Source organism: Clarias gariepinus, chromosome 7 (assembly GCF_024256425.1).
Source record: "Clarias gariepinus isolate MV-2021 ecotype Netherlands chromosome 7, CGAR_prim_01v2, whole genome shotgun sequence".
Lineage (NCBI taxonomy): Eukaryota > Metazoa > Chordata > Actinopteri > Siluriformes > Clariidae > Clarias > Clarias gariepinus.
In genome coordinates, this window is record NC_071106.1 from 14,889,923 (window position 1) to 14,912,351 (window position 22,429).

The 22,429-nt window shown below is 37.7% G+C and overlaps 2 protein-coding genes across 32 annotated transcripts in view; both read right to left on the reverse strand.

Moving 5' to 3' along the window:
• Positions 1-831: 831 nt before the first annotated feature.
• Positions 832-19,053, reverse strand: ttc38 (tetratricopeptide repeat domain 38). Its single transcript, XM_053500846.1, has 14 exons — positions 18,877-19,053; positions 17,475-17,552; positions 16,227-16,308; positions 15,337-15,508; positions 14,588-14,761; positions 12,398-12,473; positions 11,193-11,312; positions 11,037-11,096; positions 10,521-10,559; positions 4,678-4,759; positions 2,592-2,757; positions 1,316-1,475; positions 1,117-1,190; positions 832-1,001 (listed from the first exon to the last, which is right to left on the reverse strand). Exons 1-14 carry the CDS (start codon positions 18,904-18,906, stop codon positions 914-916), a joined length of 1,401 nt encoding a protein of 466 aa, XP_053356821.1. The 5' UTR covers positions 18,907-19,053; the 3' UTR covers positions 832-913.
• A 1,099-nt stretch (positions 19,054-20,152) lies between these two features.
• The window catches only part of mical3a (microtubule associated monooxygenase, calponin and LIM domain containing 3a), a 116,308-nt gene continuing 114,031 nt past the window's right edge, over positions 20,153-22,429 (reverse strand). For all 31 annotated transcript variants that reach the window (XM_053499817.1, XM_053499816.1, XM_053499849.1 and 28 more), the window contains one exon: positions 20,153-22,039. In XM_053499817.1, coding sequence (XP_053355792.1) covers positions 21,855-22,039 — 185 coding nt within the window. In that variant the 3' untranslated portion in view covers positions 20,153-21,854. The remainder of the gene's footprint in view (positions 22,040-22,429) is intronic.

The following is a 22,429-nucleotide window of genomic DNA, read 5'->3' on the forward strand; positions in this document are numbered from 1 at the left end:
GTGGTAGTTTTTTTTATTGGAATTATATTACCTTAAACTAATTTAATTTAAAAAGGCAAAAAAAAATAATAATAATTAGGTACATGTAATGTGTTTTATCTATACTGTACATGGAGTGTTTTATCTATAGTCTTATTTGGTTTACCCTCCGAGTGGACCAGCCTTTAATGAAGCTCCCGTTTAAAGTTCTATTAGGATCTGAGAGCAAGCAGTTAGGAAGAACCATAAAGATTTTGTTTTCTCTATTTAACTGCTGTCCTGTATCATTTTGTCTGGTCTGTGGCTATAATAGTAATTAGGTAAAGCCTAAAACATTGGGCCCGACAGTTATTGGAAAAATAATAAACTTCAGGGCGGTAATCACACCGCTCCATTTTCCGGTAACAGCACAAAGAGGTTTATTATTCTTATACCATACCAATTTGCCACAACTATCATTTTATTATTAAGTAATGTCATATATTATGTTTATTACCTGTTATATTTAATGTGATGTAACGCCCATGAGACTAGTTATTTCCTGTTATCACTTACAGAAGAAGCACATTAACACTTACTCCCTTGCCAGGCCAGGCTTTTTTTTTTTTTTCTTCCAAAAAGTGTCTTGGCACAGCAAACTGCAAAACTGGAGATTCCTTTTAAAATATTAAATAAACCTCTCCAGAGAAAACCTCACCGTATCAATAACCCTTTTTTTCTATTCCATTGATATGCTGTATCCACCACACACCTCCTTGCGCTGGCAGGTATTACCAAGTACAGAGGGTTAATATAAACCCCTGCTGGAAAATTCACCAGCTCCGTGTGCAATAAAACACAAGACACTTTAAGTGATCAAAAAGGGTTTGAAGATTATATTGAAATGTATAGGTCACATGATTTGTCAGGAAGAAATAATAGTTGAAGTCTGAAGTTAAATGTGTAGAGAGTGGGCTCTTTGGATGAGTCGGGCAGTGAGAGGGGAGTTCAGTCTCGCTGCGTCTCTTTCGACCAGCAGGCACCTGGGGAAATTGAATTCAGATAAATATCTGGATAGAACACCTCGTTACGCTTAAAGCTGAAGTGGAGAAACTATCTGGCAGATAATCAGGTTATGTTGTATAAAAGCATTATCACCTGGCATATTTTTGATGGTGTTTGTCTTGTGACTTCATGGCAGCGTGGATGAGTAGCTGGTTGAAAATATCCCTCTATAAAGAAAATCAGCAAAGTTTTCCCCAATAATTTTAAAACAGTAACGGTACATTTTAACCAATTTGATGTGTTTGTGTATAGGAAACCAATTTTGGAACATGCAGGTTGTGCTGGGCCTGACCTGAGCATCACTGCCCCCTATCTGTACGAGACGGTATCTCAATGGTTTAAGCAGCTCCACTGTTTTACTGTAGTTTCCTTCATCATATTCCACCATGGCCTGACACATGGGTAACCCAATAGTGCTAGCAAGCTGGTGCTGATGGTTTTCCTCAGGCTCTCTGTGAAGAGATCAGACCACAGTAAAGAAAAAAAAAAAAAAACAACACATAATATATTTATAGACAATTTACAAAGTAAGGATAAAACCTAGCACAATTCCAAAAAGCAGTATTACAGATAAAAAAAAACAAGAAGTTCAGTAAAGCCCTAGTGGCATACATAATTCATAGTGGTGAGTTTTCTCTTGAGTCTTTGCCAAAAATAGCACTTGTCTGAAAAAAAAAACCTTTGGAAAAAGTCATTGTAGAGGACAGGATCAAGTGAAACTTCTGCTCCATGGAGAAAAGTAACTTGTACAGATGCTGAACTCTATAAGGACATCTTTATCTTATATCACATCATAAAACATGCCACTCTTTGAAATCACTACTCCTCAGCCCTCTTCACTTTCTTTCTCTTTATCCACTGAATAAAACCATTAAAGATGCTGACCATGAAACCACTGTCAGAGTAAATTTCATCCCAAGATCTGTTACTCAGGTTTAAAGACAAGCAGGAAAGGGACGATTCTCACTCTCATACTCAGTCGATCGGTCATGTCCAAACTCAATAAGCTTCTTTGGCTTGCCAAAACTTTTAATTACAAATCGAGACCCTAACCATAACCTTTACCCTAAATCAACACACGAGGCAATACATAAAAAAATATCATGCTGTTTAAATTCCATGTCTTAGTTTTATTCATTCTAATGTATATACTTAAAATTAGGCGGTGGTGTAGTGGTTAGCACTGTGTGCATGGAGTTTGCATGTTCTCCCCGTGCTTAGTGGGCTTCCTCTGGGTACTCCGGTTTCTCGCAAGTCCAAAGACATGTAGATTAGGCTAATCTGTGGTAACAAATTGCCCATTGTGTGCGAATGAGGGTGTGAGGGTGTGTATGTATGTTTGCCCTGCGATGGATTGGCACCCTTTCCAGGGTGTACCCTGTCTCGTGCCCTAAGCCTCCTGGGATAGCCTCCAGATCCCGTGACCCTAAATACAGGATATAGCGATATAGACAATGAGTGAGTGAGTGACCTCTTGTGTCTCACCTTCATTACCCTTATAGTACCCTCATGGCCCATATTTTGGGAAACACTGATACAATCCTCCATACTGTAAAAAATCAGCTCACTTTGACAGCTCTCGCAGGCTCTCCACGATTCGTTGTGTGATTCCTGTTTCCTTGCAACCCAAAGAAACCATAAGGAAGTGGAGGTCGTTGAAGATTAGAGTATGGTCCTCAGTATGGGGCTCAGTCACCTGCAGCAGCTCCCGGTAACGGTCTTTCACACTTACACCTGCAGTAGGAATACACACATGGCCAAATAATCACATTTCCACTCACAAGTCAGTGCATGCATGAAGGCTTAACAAACAAGACTGGCCTGTGGCCAAGACAAATCCAAATTAAACATGTTTAAAAATAAAAAAATGTTGCCAAAAAGGCACTTTTTCAGGAGGGTCAAATTAGTGGGCTGCATCAAGAAAACAAGAAATCAACTAAGGAGATTTGAAATTACTGGGGGTTAAGTGGGTTAAAAATTGGGTTAAGAATTCTTTTAACACATTATCAAAACCTGGAAGGACTGTGCTGAACCATCAACTTTGTGGAAAAAATTTTCAGAAAAAAACATGAATTAATGGAGATCACTTAAACACCTGGTGAAGTTCCATGGTAAACAAATCAACTAAAAAAAAAACTCTCAGGATTGAAACTAAAGCTGTGTGGTCATAAGAAAAACACTTAGTGAGACTAAGCAGAAAAATGGATTCAATTTAATAAGGAACATGAACATTGGACTTTGGAGCTATGAAAAAAAAGTCATGTGGTCTGATGACTCCAGATCGACCCTATTCCAGAGCAATGGGTGCATCAGGGGAAGAAAGGAAGCGCACGAAGCGATGCACCCATCATGCACAGTGCTCACTATACAAGCCTCTGGAAGCAGTGTTATGATCTAAGTTTGCTTCAGTTGGTCAGATTTAGGCTCAGCAACATTAAGTAGCAATAAAATAAAGTCATCTGATAATGTACTGAATGACGAGGGTATCATATCCATAAAGTTTGTAAATGAAATTAATGCAATCTTCAACTTCAACTTTTTTCCAGGCAGTGTACATTATACTCAATGACTGGACCAAATAACAAAGATTTTTTTTTTAAACACTTTAATTTAAAATGTTTTTAAGTATAAATACAAAGTTGCACACATAAAATATATTTGTCAACCAAAAGGCTTGTTTCTGGCTAAGAGGAAAAGGCTTATTGTAAAAATTAAGTATGTTTATACGGGGGTTGGACAATGAAACTGAAACACTGGCCAATTTACTGTAGTGTTGGAGGTTCCATGGCTATATTTGACCAGCCTGGTGGCCAATCTTCATTGATTGCACATTTTACCAGTAAGAGCAGAGTGTGAAGGTTAAATTAGCAGAGTAATAGCACGGTTTTGCTCGCTGATGCATCTTTGACCAAGACAGCAAATCTTAGTGTACCACCCAGACTGTTGCATGCCCAGAGTAAAGAATGGGGGTGGATCAGTGATGTTTTGGGCTGCAATATCATGGCATTCCCTAGGCCCAATACTTGTGCTTGGTGGCGCGTCACTGCCAAGGACTACAGAACCATTCTGGAGGACCATGTGCACCCAATGGTTCAAACATTCTTTCCTACATCAGGAAGGCGGCGCCGTGTATCAGAATGATAATGCACCAATACACACAGCAAGACTGGTGACAGAGTGGTTTAATCAACATGAAGGGGAAGTTGAACATCTCCCATGGCCTGCACAGTCACCAGATCTAAATATTATTGAGCCACTTTGGGGTGTTTTGGAGGAGCGAGTCATGAAACGTTTTCGTCACATCATATACTGTAGTGACCTGGACACTATTCTGCAAAATACCTCTGGTCACTGTGCAGGACTTTTATCTGTCATTGCCAAGATGAATTGATGCTGTATGCCGCAAACTAATGAATTATCGTGGTCTAAAACCAGGCGTTTCATTGTCCAACCTCTGTAGCTACAAAAAAAAAACTAATTGGATGGATTGCATAAGTCATGTAGTAACATTTAGCTCAATTTCATGATGGGTGCCAATAATTCTTGTGTACACTCTACACAGACTACACTATGACATGCTACTGTACATTCACACACTGTTTCCATCAGAGATAGAAGGATTGTAGTGTTTGTAGTGTTCAGATTGTAGCTCACCCTCCATTTCCAGTCTGTAAAGCAGTGAACAGACATCCACTGTGTCCAGCATGGCTCCAGACTTTACACAGCGACGGGACAGCTGGAACATTCACGAGACTCTTTATTATAATGCGTAGTTTTAATGCCATGATTTAACAGAACTGTGAGATACTATAAGTATATGCTTTATAATTAAAGTACTTGGTGTTGCCAATAAGAGTAAAATTTACGAGGGTGAGTCAAAAGTGATTCGCACTGTCTTATCAAGGCTTTCTCCCCAGTCACTCATGCGCAGGTATGAACATGTTACCTTAGTTAAGTTGTACATGCGGTGCGAGCAAAAATGGATGTCTTACTTGTGATTTGCATGAAAGAGGAGCAGCGTGATCTAAGGGTGTACCTGGTGCGGAAACAACTCAAGGAAGAGTATAATCAGAAGCAAACACTTAACAGTGCTTGTTACAGTGAGATGCTCATTGAAGAGCTGAAGCCTAAACTTTGGATTAAACGCAGAGAAACCACTACCTAAGCGGGTTGTGATCTTACAATATATGACAATGCATGGCCGCACACATCTGCCTACACTGTCAACACTTTGCAAAAACTTTCATCCAAGGTGTTAAAACATCCTCCCTATAGTCCTTGCTCCATCAGACTTTCACCTGTTTGCTCCAAGAGTGCGGGTAATTTTTGACTCACCCTCATACTTCTAGAGTTACACTTGGTTACATGGTGTTTTCTTTAAGAGGAAAAAACAGTGCATTTATTCCTGCATGACAAAACAACCGAAGTTTATGCATTAATTATCACACACTGCTGGCCAAACTTACGGAAAACAATCCAAACATGCAAAAAAAAAGACGGATTAAACAGGGTCATTTATTTACTCATAATTCTTTAATATACTGTAGTTACTTTTTAGAATAAAATCCAATTAATAATAATTATAAAAAAATCATTTCTCCTAGCCATTTTTTTAAAACTTTTTTTTATTAAAGAAATGGACAGTACAATTGGAAAAACAAAATCCTGTATACTGAATTGCCTTCTTTTTTTATTTTTAAAGATAAAAGAAAAAAAAGGAAGAAATCCCCCCACACCCCCAAACAACATATGTACATATACATGCACATGCGCGCACACACACACACACACACACACACACACAATATATATATATACATACACACACACATATATATATATATATATATATATATATATATGAAGATCAGGAAAGGAAGGAAAATTATTCTTTAACAAAGTGAAATATCTAAAAAGGTGCTTGTTTCGGAAGTCACAAGTTCTGCAAAGTTCTTCAAAACTACTGAATAAACCATTGGTATATAAGTTTTTAAAAAAATGTTAGACCACTGACTGCCCACTGTCCAAATGATGAGTCAAATATAGAGGGAAGAAATAAATGATTCTTATATATACATATTATATACTGTAGGGCCCAGAATTGATGCTGATTTCAACTTATAGTGATAGCGAAACTGGTTAAAGATCCTAAGAGATGAAAGCACTATGGGATTGGATGTAAGACGAGAAGCTTTGAAGGGTAAAGAAGAGTATACTAAAGCTGAGATGAAGAGTGACATGTATGTGATTCAACTGAACACCAATTTGTATCAGGTAAGTAAAGCAGTATAATATCTTTTGTATGTTAGATGCCCAATAATAATGAATAAAACTAAGCCTTAAAGCCACCTACTTCACGCCTCCTCTGGAGGATATGTTTGTTGACCCTCTGAGTTTTGTTTTCCCAGATAAAAGAGGAAATAGATTGTTTGATTAAACAAGAAAAAGACTTGGGCAGAAAGCTTGAAACAGGTAAAGAAACTTTGGAAGTATCATCATTTTGAAATATATTCTTCCAGCTAATGTAAGGGAAAGACTATGCCACCTCTATGTCCTCATCTCTTTAAACTGAGGTTTATACAAGGAGCAAGGAGGAAAAAGAGCCCGTCATATTTATTTAGAGATATTTAAAGCCTTCAGGAGATAAACAAAAAGGCGGTAATTCCTGTTTGATCTGCAAGGCTAAATTGTTAATGGAAAAGGATTCACTTTTATGAAGATTTCATTTATAACCTGAAAATGTTCAGAAATTATCCAATATTGATATGATAGCAGGGCAGCTACTGTAGTTATGGGATCATGGACATACAGCAAAGGTCATCCGCATAAAGAGACAGACGATATTCAACATCCTCCTGTTAATTTCTTGAAACAACGTGGTTGATTTCAGTGCTAACGATAAAGGTTCAATTCCAATTGCAAAGAGAAGTGGAGACAGTGGGCATCCTTGACGAGTACCTCTTGTTAATAGGAAGTAATCAGACCGAGAATAATTGGTTTAAATGGATGATAAAGTTGAATGGTAGAAAAGTTTAACCCGAGATGCAAACGTCTTGCCAAAACCAAACTTTTTCAAAGCTTCAAACAGATATGGCCATTCAACTTGGTCAAAAGCCTTCTCTGCATCCAAAGATACAATTATCGCAGGACTACTGTAGGTAAAGAATCAGGCGTATACATTATATTGGCTAGTCTGCGTATATTAGAAAAAGAGTGATGATTCATGATGAATCCCGTTTGATAATTATTGTATTATCCCCGTCTGAAATTATTGTATGTACATCAGCATTTACAAGAGAAATAGGACGATATGATCCAGACTGAGGAGGGTCCTTGTTTTTTTTAAGAAGAAGTAAAATAGATGCTTGTGAGAAAGTTGGTGGCAAGGATTCAGATTTTAGACACTCTTTTAACACTTCATGCAAGATTGGCAAAAGTTTTTCATTGAATTTCTTGTAAAAATCAATAGGGCAGCCATCAGGGCCTAGAGATCTACCGCTTTTCATCGCCATGATGGTGCTACTGATCTCTTCCTGCTCAAGATCATTCTCTAAATCTTCCAGCTCCTCAGATTGTAAAGTTGGAGTAGCTAGATTGTCAAAGAACTGTTTCATGTCTATTGTATTTTAAGGAAATTCTGAAGAGTAAAGCTCAGTATAAAATGTGGTGGAAATATTGTTAATTTCTTTTGGATCACTTGTTTATGGGAAATTGAAACATAACTTGTGTGGAGCTTGACGTCTCAGCTGATGAGCCAAAGGCCGACTAGATTTGTCCCCCTACTCATAGAAGAAACTGCGTGTCCTAAATATTGATTGTTCTGCATGTGTTGTAGTAAAGAGGTTATATTTAGTCTGTAATTCAACCCTTTTTTTTATATAATTCGGCTGTTGGTGTTTGTAAGTATAATTTGTCCAAGTCTAGAATGGATTGTGACAGTGCTCGCAGTTCCATTTTATGCTCCTTTTTTGCATAAGAAGAGTAGGATATTATCTGTCCTCTTATATAAGCCTTTAGAGTTTCCCAAAGTAATGAGTAGGACACTGCATCTGTTTTATTAGTCTCAAGAAAAGTATCTATGCTGGTCAAGATAAAGTCACAAAATTTTTTGTTGGATAGCAGAAGTTTACCCTTTGGTCATTCTCTGATATTTAAAGCAAAGTGTAAGTCTAGGACAACAGATGCATGGTATGATATAACTAGTCAATTTGCTTAACCATTGAAATAAGTAAGCTATCTATGAAAAAATCATATAACCTAGAAAAAGAGTGGTGAAGCTGGAGAAAGCTGCCACTTATGGTACGGTAGATCTGTCAAGCAAGGGGTTAATGACCAGTTCAAGTCTCCAGAAAATATCAGATGGTAAGTATTAAGATTGGGAAATAATGACAAAAGGTTGTTAGCAAATTGGACATCATTCCAGTTGAGTGCATAAACATTTACCAAAACAACTGTTGTTTGAAAAAGAGAACCAGAAACTATAACAAAAACGGCCATTAGAATCACTAAATATACTGAATTGTGTAAACTGTATTCTCTTGTTAACCAATATTGCCACACCCCTGGATCTGCTATTAAATTTTGAATGGAAAAATTTAACTGACCAATGATTTACAGATTCTATTGTGATATTCCAATCTAAGATGTGTTTCTTGAGAAAATACTACATCTGGTTTAATATGTTTAAGATGGGAAAAAACTTTGGCTTTTTTAACAAGGCCATTTAGCCCCCTAATATTCCATGATAAAAACTTTTCCACTTATGTCAACTGTGTAATGTAATATTCAAGCGTATGCAGGGCATGATATCTAAAATAAAAAGGCAAAAAGGGAAAAAAGTAAAAAAAAAAATAATAATTTGTGACCATAAGGTGTAAAATGATAGGATTCAACAACAGACAGCACAATATATAGTTATTAGGGATGTAAGATGCAAAACCCTCCCTCCCAACCCCAAACCGAACATAAACAACCACACACAAAAAAAACATAAATCCTAGATCTAATTCCACAACTGAGGATGAACGCAGATCTATCAAAACAAAAAGTATAACAAAATAACAAAGAATAAAGCGATAAGGCTACTGTCCTACAAAAAGTTAACAGAATATCACATTTTGTTAACTTTAGCTTGGAAAGAAAAAAATATATATACATAAGTCAAACTCGAGTCCTAGTTCGTTTAAAGTTAACAACCAAAAATTATATCCTAAAGGATAAAGTTATGTATTTCATCTTAATCTTCACCGCAATGAGAGAAGTAAAAATCGCTGGCTTCTTCTGGTGTGTTAAAGCTGAACATCTTTTGTTTTGTAAGTAATATGTAGCCTTGCTGGTTACAGTAGGGTGAATTTGACTCCTTGACCGTAGAGCCGCGATTGCACATCCTTAAATGCCGCTTGCTTTGAAGTCCTTATGAAAAAAACACCCTGTGCCCACAAAAACACACCTCCTTTTCCTGTCTGCTGAATTTGTGCTTGTCTTGAAAAAAAATTTAAGTTCACCAAAAATATCCTGGGTTTGTTTTGACTGGCCTTGGCATCGTTATTTACAGTAGCTTGGGACCGATACGATGAGCTTGCGAAATAACGAGAGGTAATCTCAAAGCAATCCTTACCTAGGTTCTTCCTCAAAGAAGACTGTCATGATTTTAATTGGGTCTGACCCCTTAAGCTTTTCGGGAATGCCCACGACCCTCATGTTAGATCTCCGTGAAGATCATCTAGCTTCTCCTTTAGATACTCATTTTTCTTCCTTAGCGCCTCCTCAGAGGCCTCGATGCTTACCAGCCTGTTACTATAATGATTTAGACCGCCTTCTACCCCGCGCAGATGGTCATGGTCTTCATTGTATGATTTTACTTGTTCCAGAGTCGTGTTCACGGGTGACAGAGCATCTGCTAGTTCAGTTTTTAAAAGTGAGTGGACTACTTGCGCCATGTCCGATAGGATCAATGAACGAAGCCTTTCGAGGTCGTCTGGTAGAGCGGGCGCATCCCCGGGGAGAGGCGCGGGGTCGTCAGATTTACCAGAGGCCTTGCCATCTCTTTCTCCAGTTTTATTATGCAGTTGCATTCTAGACGCCATTATGTAGTTTATTTGTGTTCCAACTTTGTTTAGAACATCAGCTTAATTAATTAAGGTAGCGTATTTCTGTTATAATCGGTGAAATAATTAAAGGAGGTCAGAAGCCGTACCAGTTACCACCTACTGTATTCACTCCATGCTTAAACCAGAAGTCCATTTTTATTCAATGTAAGTCCTTTCACACAGCGTGTTCAAGACAGAAATACTGTGCCTTTATTACGCATTGCCGTTCTGTACGTATAAAAGGGGTCAGTGTTGTTACGCCTTTATGAGACATATTTTTGCTTTTACCACTCCCTGGGCTGCACACACACACACACACACACACACACACACACACACACAACTCAACACAACATCAGTGCTTTTACCAGTACATACACATCCTTGAGCAATTTTTAGACCACTAACCTGTTCATCAAAGATTGTTAATGCTGCCTCATACTCTCCCTGAAGACCAAAAAAAAAAAAAAAAGAAAATCAAATCACATAAAACATTACTGCTAAATTTTAGAGAAATGTACTGTACGTTGACAGCATTCGCAGTAAACATTTGTAAAGTATGTAAAATTATATATAAAATGTGTGTGTATATATATATATATATATTGGTACCAGCCACACCTCACACCTAAGTGGAAAGACATGTTTAAATGTTTTTAGTGTTTTAGTGTTATGACTGTTCTGTGTGCATACTTTTACTCTATAACTTATCCACCAGGGAATGGAAACTAAATTAATTCATTCAAAACTGTGGCTGTCATCTGCGAAGTGGACATGTGGATGCAATTTCCCAAGGAACGACTTCATTCCCAATACACATTTAACCTGTTAGACTGTCCTCCTGGCTACGCTTCATTACATACACATGGAGTCGTTAATAGAAATAGCTAGATGACTGGAGCTCGTCAGCATAAATAATATTACCTTCTCAATATGATAAAGAGCCCAGTGCCAGTAGTTGTGACATGCCAACATGTCACACACCTTCAGAATGAAAGAGAGAAGTTTAATCAAAATCGGTAAAGATTTCATAATGTTACATGTACCTACAGTATGTAGTACAAAATGTTGAATACAGACCACCCAGTCTTTCTCAGTGGAGGCCATGAACTTCAGACCCTTGTCTATTTCAGCCTTCATCTCATGCACATGAGCTACAGAGTGGACACACCAGCCATCCTCACGAGTTAAAGCAAGACCCTGCAACAAATTAGCTCATAAATCTGGATTTTAATAGAAAACTTATTTATACAATGCATATAATAATAATAATAATAATAATAATAATAATAATAATACAGCTTTAAAGTACATAATGTACTTTTAGAATTACATTTTAGAATGTTATTTTCCCAGGTAGAAACGTGCTATTTTAAGCTACATGGGTTGTCCTGCATCCTTCCTCTACTGTATGCACTAATCGAACATCTGACTAACAAGTGATTATAAAGAGTTATAACGAATTTAATGATGTGTCCTAAAGACTAGAAATTTGCTTCTAGTCTGTGTATTTTCTTCTACAGCTTGAAAAAATGATCAACAAATGCACATCATACAAGCAGAAGGCTCGAACCGCTCATACCCGCCCAATGTAATGGAAATTCAAAAATATGTAAATTCGCCAACACATCCCATTATTCACTTCGGCCTATCATGAGTTCTCCAGTGCAACAATTTCTCAACTGGGTAATAGCACAAACTCTACAACAAGAATAAATTGGATATCATCCATAATTCACTAGCTTCCAACTGAATTAGAAAATAAACAAATGTCTTTGCTGTTCAGCCGAAAAAGCCCAAACTCCGTCATTCCTGATTACCTTTGCCTATAGATAATGTACTGTGGGACTTTTACTCTCACTGCTGTTTCTTAACACTCTCACATGCTCTCATTCTGTCTCTCTGAATCCTACTATTCCTACTTCTTATGTGTCATTTAAATGTACCTGAGCTGGCATATTCTATTGGGTACAACGGTCCCATCAATTATGACCTGACACCCTGACACAGCACTGACTGCAGGTTTATTGGTTTATTATGGGATCGTCAGGGCGACTCTCAGCCACTCTGGAACATTATATAACGCAGGAGGTTTCTTACCCTCGACTCAGTCATCATATTTTTACTTACCTACTCAGAAAAATCTCTTAATTACTGTAGTTTTAATGAAACATAAGATAAAGCCTGTCATTCTGCTAATACATCTAAGAGGCATATGATCTTAAATTAAGAATATATTTCAAAACTTTTTTACTGTTTACTCTAAGAAAAAAATAATTGATTACCTCCTTTGCTACTTTCTCAGCTTGGTCGTAGAAATGAGTTTCAAGAAGTCCAAATGAATATATGCCCTTTAGATAGCTAAAGACAAACACAGGAGTCATTTTATTTAAAGACAGAAAAACAGACAGATATTGCAGGTGTGAATGTGGGTAATGTGATACACTATATATACAGTGGTGTGAAAAACTATTTGCCTCATATCTTTTCATATATCCTGATTTCTTATTCTTTTGCATGTTTGTCACACTTAAATGTTTCTGCTCATCAAAAACCATTAACTATTAGTCAAAGATAACATAATTGAACACAAAATGCAGTTTTTAAATGAAGGTTTACGTTATTAAGGGAGAAAAAAAACTCCAAATCTACATGGCCCTGTGTGAAAAAGTGATTGCCCCCCATGTTAAAAAATAACTTAACTGTGGTTTATCACACCTGAGTTGAACTTTTTGGAAGGTGCGTGTCCCGTTACATCTGGCGTAAAAGTAACACAGCATTTCAGAAAAAGAACATCATACCAACAGTAAAATATGGTGGAGGTAGTGTGATGGTCTGGGGTTGTTTTGCTGCTTCAGGACCTGGAAGGCTTGCTGTGATAGATGGAATCATGAATTTTACTGTCTACCAAAAAATCCTGAAGGAGAATGTCCGGCCATCTGTTCGTCAACTCAAGCTGAAGCGATCTTGGGTGCTGCAGCAGGACAATGACCCAAAACACACCAGCAAATCCACCTCTGAATGGCTGAAGAAAAACAAAATGAAGACTTTGGAGTGGCCTAGTCAAAATCCTGACCTGAATCCTATTGAGATGTTGTGGCATGACCTTAAAAAGGCGGTTCATGCTAGAAAACCCTCAAATAAAGCTGAATTACAACAATTCTGCAAAGATGAGTGGGCCAAAATTCCTCCAGAGCGCTGTAAAAGACTCGTTGCAAGTTATCGCAAACACTTGATTGCAGTTATTGCTGCTAAGGGTGGCCCAACCAGTTATTAGGTTTAGGGGGCAATTACTTTTTTCACACAGGGCCATGTAGGTTTGGATTTTTTTTCTCCCTAAATAATAAAAAGCATCATTTAAAAACTGCATTTTGTGTTTACTTGTGTTATCTTTGACTAATAGTTAAATGTGTTTGATGATCAGAAACATTTTGTGTGACAAACATGCAAAAGAATAAGAAATCAGGAAGGGGGCAAATAGTTTTTCACACCACTGTATTCAAAAGTATTTGGACACCCGACTATCACACCCATTGATGAGTTTTGGTCGCCAGTTAATGTGTGAAAATGGTTCCTTATGCTCCCAGAAACACTCTTTCAAAATTTGATTCCTGCAATATGTCTGTGACATGAGGGAACAAAAAATCCTGCATAACCTGTTCATTCAGTGCATTCAGGTCACAACATTGCAGAGCGTAGACCTGACCAACTGAAGCAACCTGACACAATAACACTACATCCTGAGGCTTGGACAGTGGCCACTATGCATGATATGTGCTTCCCTACTTACCATGATCCACCCATCATTTTGGAATAGGGTCAATTGGTCCAAAGTTTAAACTTTATGCTTGCCAGAAAAAAAAAAAATAATAATAATTTTTGTTTAGTCCCGATTTTGTGAGTTGTCATCAAATTGTGTGCGGATAGAAATTCTCTTACTTTCACAATTATACACAGCTCTGGTTCTTACTACTGATTTTTTTTTTTTTACAATGCAACTTCAACAAAACAAGTGATATACATTCGTTCATCCACAATGGTAAGGGTTTAACACTGTCCTTCCATGTTTTGATAATGTGTTAAAGGTTCCTTTACCCGTTTTTTTTTTTTTTTTGCCAGGCTGTACATGATGAAACTTTATGAAGTTGCCTGGAACGGAACTAAACTCCAGCATAACGATCCCCTTTGGTTTGCCCAAGTTGTTGCAAAAGAACTCAAGTGGCCTGCACAGTGCCGTGACCCTGACTGCATGCCAGGCCTTCTCATTCAAGATCAGTGCCTAAAACCCACTAATGTGCTTGTGAATAGATGAGCACCATAGCCTTTCTAGAAAAGAAAATCCTTTTAAAACACCAAAGCAGAAATTTATTAATATTGGGAATGCACCAAGCACCAAAGTGTCATGCTGATCAGGTGTCCACATACTTTTGGCATTATGCTATTTCGCATCTGAGTCTGTGTAGGTGGTGTGGCACCTGTAGAGCGGCATGTGTGGTTTCCAGTGGGGAAGAACCCTAGCCACAGAGTCTCTCATCTGAATCTGCTCCCCCAGATAGAAAAAGCCATCATGGGAAAACTTTAGAGCTAGCATGTCTGTGGGGTGCTCCACCAGAATATCCTCCCACACATCACAGGCCTTGCCCAAGGCTCTGAAAAACACAAGCTTATGTTTAGCCTTTAACAATGCCTTGCTCAAACTGCTTTGATATAAATCAGTGGACAGTAAATAAAAAAATTTAAAAAAAAAGGGAGAATATATTGAGGACCAGTGTAGCAGGTCTATTATTGCTGTAATTACATACCAATTAGACAACAGCTGCATTTAAATGCACAACATAATCTGCCATTTGTCCTTGTTTGATATGACATGCTTTTTTTTTTAATCGTATACTGCTACTGTCCTTCTGCCTAATGAATACAGAAGAGCCTGTAGGCATTTTAAAGCTTCTGTTGTAAAAAGACTGTGAACTTTGTTCAACCATATTGGTATTTCAAACAGCTAAACAGATATGGTCTAAGATGTAGGACAGCCTAAGGCACTTGTGTAAAATTTCTCAGGCTATTGTCTTTGATAAGTTTAGTAGGAACTCTCTGCCTAGTTATTACTGAATGACTGGTAGGTGAGCAACTTTTTTGCAAATAAAGAAATGGAATAGAAAATATAATACATAAAAATATCCCAGCTCAGCAGAGTTTGGGCAGCATGCGAATGATCTAGAATCACCCTTTCGAGAAGAGCTCGACGGCTTTGACGTGCTGTTTCTCTCGGGCTGTGAGCTCCTGACAGCGGGCCAGATCCAGCAGCTTCCTCACGCCACTGGCCAGCGTTTGGTCCCGTAGCACTGAACTGCCTGTACCCACCAACTGCAGTCCAGTGCTGATCACATGACCCATGACTGCAGCAAACATGCAAACATTGTGAGCATTGTGGTGGAACTAATTAGAAGAAAAATCATATTCACATACAATACACTCGCCAAAAGTATTCGATCGCCTCCCTTCGCATGCATGTGAACATGAGTAACATCCAATTTCTAATCCAAAAGGTTTAATATGATGTTGGCCCACCCTTTGCAGGTATAACAGCTTCAACTCCGCACACCTTCTACCTAGGGGCCGTCCCCAAAGTGTTCCCACAAAGTTGGGAGCATGAAATTGTCTGCGCACCAGTGCACAAAACAAGGTCCATAAAAACATGGATGAGCGAGTCTGGTGGGGAAGAACTTGAGTCCTGACCTTAGCCCGATAGCACACCTCTGGGATGAATTAGAGCGGAGACTGCGAGCCAGCCCTTCGCGTCCAACATCAGCGTCTGACCTCACAAATGCGCTTCTGAATGAATTGTCAAGCATTCCCATAAACACACTCCCAAACCTTGTGGAAAGACTTCCCAGAAGAGTTAAAGCTGTTATAGCTGCAAAGGGTGGGCCAACATATTGAACCCTATGGATTAAGAATTGGATGTTGCTCAAGTTCATATGCTCGTGAAGGCAGGCGAGTGAATGCTTTTTGGCAATATAGTGTATATCAACTCTGTTCAAGAGATAAAGGTTTATGTAAGTTTATGTATATGTGCTGCTTCCCACCACATACTATAGTCTCTATTTCACATACCAAAGTTTGGATCAGCTGCATGGATTGCTGCCATACACCCCTCTATTCCGCCAAGGGTCTCATCATTACGCCAGGTTACATACTGAACACAGGAAATGACATTGGATAGCTTTAGAGAATTTGAGAAAGGATAATTTATTGCTTCCTTAACCAGGCTCTGGAGTGCTCCTGTCTAGCAAATGTTAGTGTTTTCTCAGGAGCAGCTTGTTAACTAGCTGATGAGAGGAGGCATTTTTTATAGGAGGTTGTAGTACTTAAATATACAGGCAGTAAAACTCCATTGCCCTAAATAAAAGAAACCTTCTCAAAGCAATTTACCAGTCCAAAGTTTGGACACACCTTTGAATTCAATGTTTTTGCTTTGTAATTTATTTTCTACTACAGATTTCCAAACGATAAAATAACACTTACTGTAGTTACCTACAGTAATTCCAAATGTAACAAAAACAATCAGTCAGGACATAAGGGTTAGCTGTTCTGGAACCGTTCTTGCAAGAACAGTATTGCCAAGTGCATTTGGAAAATATCAAGCACCATGGTGAAACTGGCTCTCGTGAAGACCTTGCCAAGAAAGCAAGACCAAAACTTACCTCTGCTGCAAAGGGGAAGTTTATTTAAAGTTATCAGCCTCAGAATTCACCAATTAACAAACAGCACCTCAGATTAGAGCCGTTATGAAGCTTTTACATAGCAGAAGTAGCAGATACATCTCAATATCAACTGCTCAAAGGAGATTATTTTATAGTTTGGATGCTTTCAGAAATGCTTTATAATGTCCAAAGAAATTAAAATCTGAGATAATAAAAGTAGAAGGTGTAATTTTTGACTGGTAGTGCCGATGAGTGCAAAAATGTGCACACCATTAACTTAATAAAAATTAAGAAATATAATATTAAACATCAAAATTTCATGATTGAACTTTCCTTACATATTCTCTACAGTATTTATCTGTACCCTTCAGTCATTTTTAATCTTCAAAAATGAAGGTTTGTCTTTTTACATACAGTAAATACTAAACACACCTTCAATACACAGAAATAACTGATGGAAACCTATGACACTTACTTACATCCGAAAAACTCGCCATATAATATACTCTAAGAAAGGAAACGATTCATAAGCCCTTCATCAGCTGGTCAAGAAAGAAATGTGTTTGTTCCAAACATCTTGGAAGCTTTGTGTATTATGCCACATTTCCATTTCACCTGTATTACTAAAATGCACTAAAATAGTGTGTGTCTGATCTACCTGTGTGAGTGTGGCATCATATAACTTGCAGGCTTCGTTACTGCTGGTGGACAGTGGGAGGCCTTCTGCCCTCCATGCCTAGAATAAAAAACAGTCTATAAAATATAGGCAAGAAACATTCATAAACCAGCCATAAAACAGGCTATTTTCAGCAGTCCTTCTTCGCCTAGGGAAATTAGCAGAAAATGTATTGGCTGTCCTTCCTATACAAATGTACTACAATTATAATTTATTAACCAGTAAAGTATACACTCTAAAAATGATGCATTTCAAAAAATTGAACATGTTTTACTCTATAGGATAAAATACATACCTTATACACTCATTACCAATAACCACTTAAAGGTGAACTGAATTATTATTATCTTATATAATTATCTAATATAATTACTAGGCAAGTGAGATGGAGTATTTCCAAAAACAGCAGATAATGTGGATTGTTTCCACCACTAAAAGCTCATCAGAAACTAAGTCAGTTAGCAATGGAAGAAGGTGGCCTGGCCAAATACAGTAAACCACGTTTTCGTTTACATCATGTGGCAGGTCAAGTGGGTGATTGTCCAAGGTTTTTCAGCAAAAATATAGAATAAAGAATCACGACACAGAATCTTATGGCCACGCATTATGCTAAGTTCCCACGCCTTGGTATCTCATGGCCATGCATTATGCTATTTGGTTCCCATGCTTAAGAAAGACATTGCCATGACGTAGTATCTCGTAGCCACACGTTATACCATTTTGTTCCTTATAAGTCATTATACCAATAAGTCATGACTACAACATACAGGAGTACCTTGTTCCCACGCCTTAGTACAGTAAGTCACGGAATCTTTTTTACCCCTAATCTCACCAGAGGGGCTCCGTACCATATGTGCTTACAGTACCACACAGCACTGTGTGGTAATTATTGCACACTCACACTAGTACATATACACTTCTATCATAATGCATGCTCTGTATATTTGTAGTCTTTATTTAATCTGTTCAGTTCTTTAATCTTGTGCATTTCCTGTAGATAGTGTCTTGTCTTTTCTATAAAAATCTAAAATGTATGTACAGTGTGGTTTTGTATGTATGTGCATTTTTAAAAATCATCAACAGCCGAAATCAGATTCATTGGCTGTGTGACAACATACTGTAGTTGTATAATGATAGAGGGGTGTTGCGCAACACCAACAAGTTGGTTTTAGGGTTATGGTTTAATGCAGTGAAGAAGGGTGCAATCTCTAGCAAAAACAAAATATACTAAAATATCCTGTTTTAAATAGAAAGATGTCGGTATATTACTATTAATAGAAACTTATGGCTACCCTGTGTAGTGTTCAAGAAAGAGTGTCAAGTTAACGACAAGTACAGAAATAATTTCCTCAGTGCAATTCAGTAACAGAATAACTTCTCTTACCGCACAGTCTCTAAAACTAGCAGAGAGCATCGCTAGAGCTGCTTTCTTTTCCTACACGCCTGAAAGAACTTGTTGTAAGTACAAACAGCTGAGACAGCAAGTAAAATCAGGAGCGGATTTCCTCTCGTGCTGGGTTTTTCGGTCCTTACAGAGAGTGACGTCACACTGTATGCAAGAGTGTTAATCTTTTTCCACATCGGTCGATACACAGTTCATGTGAGAAAATATTCACCCTCTGGCATACAGTGTGACGTCACTCTCCGTAAGACGAGAGTACAGTCCACTGCAAAAGACCATTAACAATTAAACACTTGTTGACTTAGATTAATGTAAATAAAAAAAAAGGTTGTTTTGTTTCACGAAATAAAAAAATCGGAGTGCCTGCTTAAATGCTCTAGGGAAAAAAAAAACCCTCGAACAAAGAAATAGGGAGGAAGTCTAAAACTGTTTACATCGCACACTTTATACTCTGATACTACATATGTACAAACTTCACATTACAGTTAGATTTTAGATTCTCGAAACACTTCCGCGTCTGCGTCCTACGTCACACGTCGTACGTCTCATGTCATGTGACCGCACGGTTTTGATCACGCTGTACTCTGATTTAAATCCTTTAACAGTACACCACTATTGGGGCCGATTCACTTTTTTTTTTTTTTAAGTTTGCGATAACTTAGGTTCTTTACCTTCTATGGCTGATATTTCAATATAGTGGACAGGTTGATATCCTCTCTCGCTATAGTATTGTGTCTGCATTCTGTGCTTGATTAAAAGGACTGACTACATACACAAAAAGCACACAAACGATTAGAAAACACTTTCAATACTAATTATAAACTTGGAGTAGTAGCATGGATTTATGGGCAGGGCGCTACAGTGGTTATCCATGGGAAAACGTGGGTAGGACAAATGTACAAAACACCGGTTCAAAGGGTCAACTTGTTCTGAACTCACCCGCGCATGTGCAGGAAGACGTTAACTTTGCCCCACCTTCTTCGGAGATTATCAGAAATTTTAAAGAACCACTGTTAAATATATAACTCATGGTTCAGGAGTGGCCCAGCACAGCCCCTGTTGGTATTCATCAGCTGATGTTTGTATGAAAACAAAGAATAACCTTCATTAGTTTTTGTGGAGTCACTGTACCTTGAGGTGGTCGCAAACTTCATGTGACCTATTTAGAAATCCCCAGGCAGTTCATGTCTTTGCATTTTATTTTTGCCATGATTCTTAAACAGGACCTACATTATGTTTTAAACAAACAAATCCAATATAGGGGAACAAACGCCTTTTTTATTTCCTTCCAACGCACATCCAATGTCTTATATGCAGATTAGCTACCAGAAAGCATTTACATATGTCAAGAACTGACAACATACAATTTTTTTTAAAAATTAGGTTCCATTTTCTTTACATATAATACATTTTCACACATGTTAATAAATACCAATAAACTCTGTAAAACAATTTACACAGTCTAAATAACTAGGCCTTGCATTCATGTAACCCTTTTACATTCACAGTTATCTTGTACATACATACAAAAGTCTGTGTTCATCTTTACAGCGTAATGGTGACCAAGCCGAAATATAGATTCCATCCACCTACAGTATGTAAAATGTGAACAATAGACATACAGCTTGGCCAAAGGCATTACAAACGGTTTTGCCAAATATATGTTCTTGCTCGATATTGTTTGTTAGTGATGTGTGAACGCTCACATGTAGTACAAATTTATTTCATAAAAACAAAATCATAAAAAAAATCCAACCCTTGGTAAAGGTCAGTGAACATCGTGGATGTGAATATGACATGTAATGTGTAATAAAGGCATGTCGCTACACAGCCAGTGCATGCAGTCTCTTGTCTTGATTTCGGTATGAAGACAAGAAGCAGATTTTCTCGGTCTCAGAAACCCAGAAGACAAATAATGTAACAGGGACTTTGTGGTATACTGATATCTGATATAAAGGTCAGGGATTCTAGGAATATACAGAGATGATCCACCATGTATCAATGATCTGATTGTATATTACTTTCTCTTTGAACTGTCTGTACTGAGATATCTTTTAAAACATCAACATTGCAATTTCCCAGGTACATGTCCACTATATAAAATATCTGCACAATATTTCTCGGTTTCTGTAAACTGTAGTGAGACTTTTGAAAATGAAATTCAGAGCACTGATTGTAAACTTACACAGGAATAATATTAAGATCACTTAAGAACAAAGAGACGCCACTAGACGCTGTAGATGAGTAGCTCCACTAAGAGTGTGTCACCATTTAATATGAGCTAAAGGCCAAGTCCTATATACAATACAGGATATGCTTGTTTTTGGATATCCTTTAGTCTTTAATCCTACAATGAGATGGCTAATGGGGAAAATGAAACTAAACGTTTATTTTATTATAACCTAAGAAAATAAATTTTTTAGGAGACTTTTTTTCTTAGAACTGTATGAAAAAAAAATGAAAAAAAAGAATTGCATGCTTTTTTTTTGTATGGGAAATAAATGTTACTAAATAATTCTGGCCTAACTAATTGACTGATTAAAAAAATTGCCATTGATAATTTCCACATTGCATTGTGGGTAAAAAAAAAAGGCATCTCAGCTTTAGTGTGTTCCTACTTTGTATCAGTAGTCAGAGTAAAAAAAAAATGGATATAGTCTATGGACTTTTCTCCTCTGTAACAAAGCTAATCAGTACATTCTAACAAAGCTGTATTCCTTTTGAAATGTCCCTGTTTATTCCCTTTCTGAGTTAAAAAAGAAAAAAAAATGTCTTGCACAGAAACGTAGGCTTGACTGGATTTCCACTGAAGTGTAAAAGAAAGACGGGTGAAGAGACCGACCCTGAGCCATCGTAGAAGATGCGTAAATGTCATCGAGAGAGGGAGGCGAACTCAACCGAGTCCCAGACTTCATGGCGGTGTTCTGAAGATCCTGCTGAGTGTGGATTTACTGCTACTGCTAAGCCCAGTTAAGGCTAAAACCCTTAGAGAGCATGACAGACTCTAGGTCTTTGTCCTCTTCCTTCTCCCTGAGTCTCTGCTCCTCTAGGAGAGCCACCAGGGAGTCCCTCTGCTCCACCACCTCCAACATCTCGTTCAGGATTCGCTTTTCCTCTGCCAGCTCCACATCAGTTTTCAAATGGTCTACAAGAGAGAGCGAGAGAAACACATTCACAATAGGTTTCAGATGAAAATGTCTCATCTGCAAATAGGATATACTCTTGTTTACTGTTTCTAGTCAGAACAGTGAAGATTGTTTCTTGTTATATTGTTTTGTTATGTAAGACAAATGAATGAAACCCAAATAGTATAAACAAAAAGATTAAAAAGCAATAAGGCAATAAAAAAATATTGTTGTCTTTCTGTCCTCCTTTAACGATAAGGCCTCTATAAATACATCCTCCTTTTTGCGCATCGCCTGAATTGCAACTGCGCCATCTTGTGGTGTACAGTAAAGTTAATATAAAAGTGAACTATGGAAAAACATTGTGCAAAACTATGCATGATGACTTACATTTAAATCTATTACATACA

Bases quoted from the DNA above. Each gene is read 5' to 3' on its own strand.
- ttc38 (XM_053500846.1), bottom strand. From the start codon at position 18,906: ATGCTCTCTGCTAGTTTTAGAGACTGTGCG. The intron at 10,560-11,036 runs GTAATATTATTT...TTTGGTCTTCAG, and splicing joins CTCTTTATCATATTGAGAAG to GGAGAGTATGAGGCAGCATT. The intron at 1,191-1,315 runs GTCAGGCCCAGC...TTTTCTTTATAG, and splicing joins TAGGGGGCAGTGATGCTCAG to AGGGATATTTTCAACCAGCT.